This window comes from Sceloporus occidentalis, unplaced genomic scaffold, assembly GCF_023333645.1.
Source record: "Sceloporus occidentalis isolate IW3139 unplaced genomic scaffold, rSceOcc1.0.p SCAF_123, whole genome shotgun sequence".
Taxonomy (NCBI): domain Eukaryota; kingdom Metazoa; phylum Chordata; class Lepidosauria; order Squamata; family Phrynosomatidae; genus Sceloporus; species Sceloporus occidentalis.
Genome location: NW_028317103.1, coordinates 640,686 through 647,861, shown reverse-complemented (window position 1 = coordinate 647,861; position 7,176 = coordinate 640,686). Strand labels below are relative to the sequence as shown.

At 37.7% G+C, this 7,176-nt stretch overlaps 1 protein-coding gene across 1 annotated transcript; it reads left to right on the top strand.

Annotated features, from left to right (window-relative positions):
* Positions 1 to 313: 313 nt before the first annotated feature.
* Positions 314 to 6,839, top strand: LOC149282081 (mitochondrial pyruvate carrier 1-like). The gene is made up of 5 exons (XM_089498635.1): positions 314 to 384; positions 1,202 to 1,205; positions 5,385 to 5,481; positions 6,552 to 6,556; positions 6,804 to 6,839. Exons 1-5 carry the CDS (start codon positions 314 to 316, stop codon positions 6,837 to 6,839), a joined length of 213 nt encoding a protein of 70 aa, XP_089354761.1.
* The last annotated feature ends 337 nt before the right edge of the window (positions 6,840 to 7,176 follow it).

The window sequence follows — 7,176 nt, the reverse complement described above, 5'->3', positions numbered from 1 at the left end:
ACACCGAAATGTTCTCGGCTAAATCCCATATGCAATTATTTTCATACCAGCGAAACACTTCATTTCAAAGCTCGCCACACAACATTAGATTTTTTCCCCCAGATTCACTTTACTCCGTGACCTTTACGCTTGCACAACCGTAATCAGGTCTTTAACATCACGTGTCTCGGCAGCCCGCATGCGCGAGCCCCCAATAACGTAATTTTGTCAGTACAGGAAGTTGCTGCTGATTTGCTGATTGCTTTGGGAGTATACACGATTCATTAAGAATTCATTCGTCCGTCCTTACTGCAGTTGTGGGTACATCGGTAACATGGCAGGGTTACTCGCCCGCAAAGCTGTAGACTATGTCAAGAGCAAGGAATTCCGTGATTATCTTATGAGGTAATTCATACAACATGGGTGGTCGCTTTTGTGCAGCTTCCGAGAATTTGGAGATTGCCGTTTAACCTTGCAAACGGGGTGGTATACATGACATTCGTCTGCGGTCCCTATTTAGCTCTATATATAAACTGTAAACCATAGACGGGTATGTTAGAATTATATGGACATTCGTAATGAAATTCCAGGCAGTTATGGTCTTGCATTTAAAGGAAACGCTGGTTTAATTTTGAAGCAGTCATATGTAAAGCAATGCATTATGTCGACGTTGTACTACATATTAAGTATATTTTTCCATATTTACACGGTTTGTAAAGTTTTCCTTCCCCATGCCACACTGAAAATATCCATGTCAGCTGTCCAAAAGTTGAAGGCGATGAAGTTTTAAACGGAAAGAAGAGCTTTGTATTAAGAATTGTCTAAATGATTGTACCTCCAAAGGTTAAATGACCGATGGCTGCTGAGTGCCTTTTTTTTGTTCAGGGTTAAACCCATTTACCCTAACTATAAGGAAGTACGTGAATGAGTTTGACAAACTGAAAACTAACTATGCACCCAGCATTTCTCCACTGAAGTCCTGCTATCAGACAGTTTTGTTTCAGATTAGCATTAGGTGTATAAGAACTGCTAACGTGATAACAAAGATGCAATGTTACAATGGATTAGTCAGTTATATATATATATATATATATATATATATATCTCCCTGTAAAATTATACCTTTAATTTGTTTAATAAAATTGTAATATCAGACCACTGTCAGCAAATGACATTTCTGCATACATTACAAATATCCCACATTGGACCAATATATTGGAAGTACAGTAGTGTCACATATACCCCCCTTTATAATATTTTACAATATGGAGTGTTTTCACTGTGGAAATTTAAAGATATAGCGCCCCAAATATCAGCCAAGTAGATGGTAACTGGCATTTTTTAACATTCGATATGGGGTTAAAAAAGTCATAGAAAAAGCAAAAAAAACTGCTCTGGACCTTTATTGCAAACATGGCAAAATAAATAATTTTTTTAAAAAGTCCTGAAGGGGTTAAAGGTGAACTGCTTGTCCATCCCCATCAATTTATCAGCGGTTCATACTCACCAAGAATTTGAGTGTGAACTCTACTTGTCAAAGGATAAAGGTTGGCTTAATAGAGGGCATTGGACTTCATAGGGTGGGTTTGGGGGGAAACCTGGAGGGGGGGGCATTACCAAGGTTTAGCTGTACCTACTCGTTAGATTGTAGTAGATTTCTTTAGGGTTTTTCACTATACCTTATACTACTTATTATTTATACCCTGGAAGAGTACCATGAGATTTCTGTTCATGGTAAGAGAGTGACAGGCAGTGAGTGTCAATGTTTTCTCCTGTGTTCATAGCTACCCCTTTTATTTAATTCAATTTTGATACAAATAAGATACAATATATCAATCCATAGTTGTATTGTAATTAACAGTCGGTTAAAAATAATGGACTATATTTGTACCTTAAATTCATTATGCTTTCTTAAAAACAATGTTCACTCTACTTTCATAGACTTAAATGTATTTAACGTATACAGTTTAGAATGGTAGGGGGTATTAATTAAATCAAAACACTATCCTCTTTTAAATTTTATATATGTGAGCTTTTCCCATTACAGAATAAGACCTCCTTTCTACTTTATGCTCATAAGCAATTTGAGGCAGAATGTCTGCCCCCTCAGTTGAGTCTGACTTTTTTTCCATTAACTTGGTGTTTTACACTGCTATGATTAGAATGCTTTTTTGTCTAGAGTTAGGTCCATATTAAACAAAAACATTTGGAGAGTTACTTGAAGTATATCAGGTTAAAAAGGTTCATTTTTATTACTAGTAACAGATTACAAGTGTTGTGCAGTATTGTACACCTGCATATGTTTGCCAAGTCTGTCGTAAAGGTGAACCATTATAGCAAAGGATCACCGGAGCTGCTTATAAATGTGAACTCCACTCTGTAAGTAGCAACAACAAATATTCAAAAAGCTCTCAATGAGAGAGGTAGGGGAAACAGAGGAGTAGGTACTCACTGGATACAAGTGTATCACCCTCAATAATGAATATGAAGAAAAGCAGAAAACTCAGTCAGGAAAAGGAGAACTGTTTTGATTAGGGCTGCAACAACTAATCGATAAAATCAATGATAATCGATAATGAAATTCATTTTTATCGATTATAAAATTAGGGTTTTTTCAGAGCAAATGCTCTGAAAAATACCCCTCGTGTTATAATCCGTTTAGTGTGACTCACAGGAGTCACAGCAGCAGTTGCTACTTACAGTTCCTCCCTGCAGTCACTGCCGATTGGCCCGCCCACTTCCTTTTTCCAGTCCCTCCCTGCAATCGCTGCTGGAGAAAGAAAGGGGCAGGCCAATCGGCAGTGACTGCAGGAAGCGACAGGGAGGAAGAAATGGGCGGAGCCAAATGGGTGATTGGCTCCACCTATTTCCTTAGCATCGCCATGGCTGTGACACTCATCTAACTGAGTATAAAATTAATATTTGGGCTGCTGAAAGTTAGGGGAGGTGGGGGTTAATTTAGGGGCAGTTATAGTTAATGGGGTGTTTAGGGTTAATTTAGGGGCAGTTATTGTTAATGGGGTGTTTAGGGTTAACTTAGGGGCAGTTATAGTTAATGGGGTGTTTAGGGTTAACTTAGGGGCAGTTATTGTTAATGGGGTATTTAGGGTTAATTTAGCGGCAGTTATAGTTAATGGGGTGTTTAGGGTTAATTTAGGGGCAGTTGTGGTTGATGGGGTGTTTAGGGTTAATTTAGGGGCAGTTGTGGTTAATGGGGTCTTCTCTTCAGGATTAATTTACTGCTGAGGACTGAGGGTTAATTTAATTAATTTAATAAGGTTAACTTAAGGTGCAGTTAGAGGTAAAGGGGGGCAAACTGAGGGGAATCTAAATCCTGGGGGCAGTGAAGATTAATCCTGTATTTATTTATAAAAGTATTGTGTCTGTGAACGAGTCTGCAAATCCTATGAGGGCACTATGGCATATCAGGGGGGTATACGGCATACCTGAGGAGGATGGAGTGACGTATCTGGGGGTATAAGGCATATAGGGAATATAAGGCATATGTGGGGAGGGCAGTGGTGCATGTTGGGGAGGGCAGTGTGGCAAGCCTGGGCTCAAATATGCATAACTGGGGGGCAGGTTGGGGAAATAAAAACAAGAAAAAAATTTTATTCTGCCGTTTGTTTTTAACATCCTATGTTACTTTATTAAATAATTTTAAATAAATGAAAAATTAAATTTTTTTTATCCGATTAATCGATTAATCGGCCAACTAATTGATTATGAAAATAATCGTTAGTTGCAGCCCTAGTTTTGACCATTATCCTGGCTGAGTTTTCTGCTTTTCTTCATATATTTAGTATTGAGGGTGATACATTTGTATCTGGTGAGTACACACTGTTCTGTTTCCCCTGTCTCTCTCATTGAGAGTTTTTTGAATAAAGGGGAACCATTGCCATCACAGCTTTTAGCTTAATTAAGTTACATAATCTATGCAGAATGCAGTATAACAGGAGATAATAAAATAATTGATAATATATTGCACACTTTTTGCTGCAGAATTCTCTTTTTGTGATGACAACTGCTTTTCCATAACTTTTAAGGCAATAGATGTATCCTTTTCAATATGCCAGTTCAGTTCAGTTATAATATTTTTAGAGGAGAGGATAAAAGGAGATGAGCAGAGGCACCGGACAGAAGTGTATTTAGAGATGAGTGAGGTGAGGTAAGAAGGGGGAACCGCTGTGAGACCTTCCTGTGTTCCACCATAGAAGCCCTGGTGGAAGTGCCGGCAGCAGCGGAGGTTGTGCGCATCACGCAAACGCAGGAGTCAATGCCACCGCTGCAAGAAGGTCAGGACATACCAGTACATCCATTTTTTTGAGATGCGTTTTATGAACGTCTATAGGGGACTAAAGGGGTTAGTCATGACATGCCTGACGTCGGTTTTTGCGGAGGGGTTAAATATTGTACGATCTAGAAGAGAATAAAGCACACATGTCCAAATATAATAACTAGCATCCTTGTGAGCCACCTCTCTCTCAACAGATGGGGGAAAAATTACCCCTGTTCCTTCATGCTGTGATAGGAGCCACCAATCCCTCAGAAAGGGGGGGTTCAAACTAAGAACGTTTGTGGTTATCTATTCCCAGCCGCACTTCATGTTCATTCATGTGGAGTTAGCATGAATGAGACAACATCCTATGTCTTACCCCTTCTCACATGCATTTTCTTTGTAATGTAGGAGGCAGGACAAAAAATAAAACAAAACCTCCTTGGCACTCACCTGGATGTATATGGGAATTTAGAAACTTTTAAAGGAAATTATTATTTATCATTGTGAACCTGGACTTCTATCCCTTTTGTTTCAAAAACCTTTCTTTATATGCATAGGCTGCCATTGGTTTCAGTCATCTTGTGTTTGGGTGACTTTCCTTGCACACCACAACGTTCCAGTCCTTTTATGGCTAAATGTTCTTTAGTCTCTTCCTACATATACTTTTATTAATCAGAATGTCCAGTTGGATGATTAAAGATGACAAATTGGATTGTTTACCACATGTGTTAATAATAATAATAATAATAATGGGAGTCTTGAAAGTCCTGTAGCATAGTTTTCATTTATGGTACAAACTACTAATTTTTTTTTTTCTTTTTCTCTGTTGCATTTCCGGAATGTCGATTTTAATCAATTAAATCATAGCACGGTAAGTAAAATTTCATTATCGGTTCTTTACAACTAAAATTTGTGTGGGGTGAGTTAATCTACCTATTCGTAACTGGCCAACCATTTAATCATGCATGTCTTCCCCTACTTTCTCATCACCAGAATGTATTATCGGTTCACTGCTATCTGGATCTGTCGATTATCGCTTATGTATTTATGCTTCTGTGTGTATGATGGGGAAAGAAACAATGTGTGGCTTTATGCTGTTCATAATGAATACATTGGCTCTCTGCAGCACTTCTGGGGACCTGTGGCAAACTGGGGCCTTCCCATTGCGGCTATCAATGATATGCAAAAATCTCCGGAGATCATCAGCGGTCGTATGACATTTGGTAAGATTTTAACTCTGTTTTCAGAATTAATTATACACTGGCCAACATAATAAAGGGAACACTTGAACAACACAATGTAACTCGAAGTCAATCACACATCTGTGAAATCACACTGTCCACTCAGGAAGCAACACTGATGGACAATCAATTTCACATGCTGTTGTGCAAATGGAACAGACAACAGGTGGAAATTATAGGCAATTAGCAAGACACCCCCAATAAAGGAGTGGTTCTGTAGGTGGTGACCACAAACCACTTCTCAGTTTCTATGCTTCCTGGCTGATGTTTTGGTCGCTTTATACAGTGTATACAGCACTGCAATCTATTCCAATTTTTTTTTTCTTGGGACTTTCTGCAAAAAATTATGTTACACTATTTGTGTATATATATATATCTATATCTAACATGTAGAGGTACATTCAGTCCAGAAATCTGAAATATCTGATCCACCGAGCCAATTACAAACATTTACAAAGCTAAGAGGGTTAAAAAATAAATAAAACACAAACTAGCCCTGTCAGGTTCCCTTATTTGCTGATCCAGAATGCAAAAAAAATTCTATCCAATATTGCCCAAAAGGGGGCAAAAATTGTGCTATTGGATATTCTAGTATATAGTGGGAAAGAATCCTATTGCTGCCTGCAAGCATAAGTTCTGTCCGTCTCTGGCTCTTGGACTGATCTTGATCTATTGGCCTCTTAGATCTTTGTCATACATTATATTTGCCACTGAATTCTGTAGCAAAAGAAAATTACCTTTTTGCTTTTCTAATCCTTAGTACCACTTTTGTCCCTCCCCCAACAAATCTTTATTCCCCACTTGTCTTTAAGTATGTCTTTGGGGTTTACCACCTTCACATTATGAAAGACCCACCCTACTTCTTATTGGTCTCCTTCATAATGAAGTAAAAGTTAAACCACAACTCTCGCTTTAGTGAACAAACCCCTTTGTCATGAAACTTAAATGGAAGGGGAGATTCTGGGTGCAGGTGTTGTCTGGCTTGCCTGAAAATACACATACACAATAGTATTAACCTAAGGTAAGCGACCATGCATGCCGTCTATTAAAAGCTGCAGTGTTTTCTGAAGTATATTAAAACAGATTTGATAGATTTTGCCAATATACTATGAACTTGTGATATGGAAAGGAAACTTAGAGTATATAGAATAGTAAATCGCATAGAATATCTGAAAAAGTGTTCAATTTCTTATATAGTTGAAGTGTTACATGATCATGTTTTTAAAATGCTGATTTGTTTTTTTCCCAGCACTCACCTGCTATTCGTTGCTTTTTATGAGATTTGCTTACAAAGTTCAACCTAGAAACTGGCTTCTCTTTGCATGCCACTTCACAAATGAAGGTGCCCAGCTTATCCAGGGAACACGTTTGATAAAATACAAGTAAGTAACTTTTTTATGTATTAAGATAAAAGAAAATAACTATAACTATACGATAAAATAATCCGCACGCATGGTTGATTCTGACAGTCTAATATTAATTCTAAGGCTTTGCAAACGTGCTTCTAAGCCATTACAAATTATTAAAATGTCCAGCAAAGCAAGTAAAGTAAATTTACAATTTTAAAAAGAAAAACAAAATACAGATGCTACAATAACTCGTGTAATTACTACTTTTTACCATAATTTTTTTCCCTTTCTTTTAGAATGTCTAAAAAAGAATCTGCAGAAAAATTAG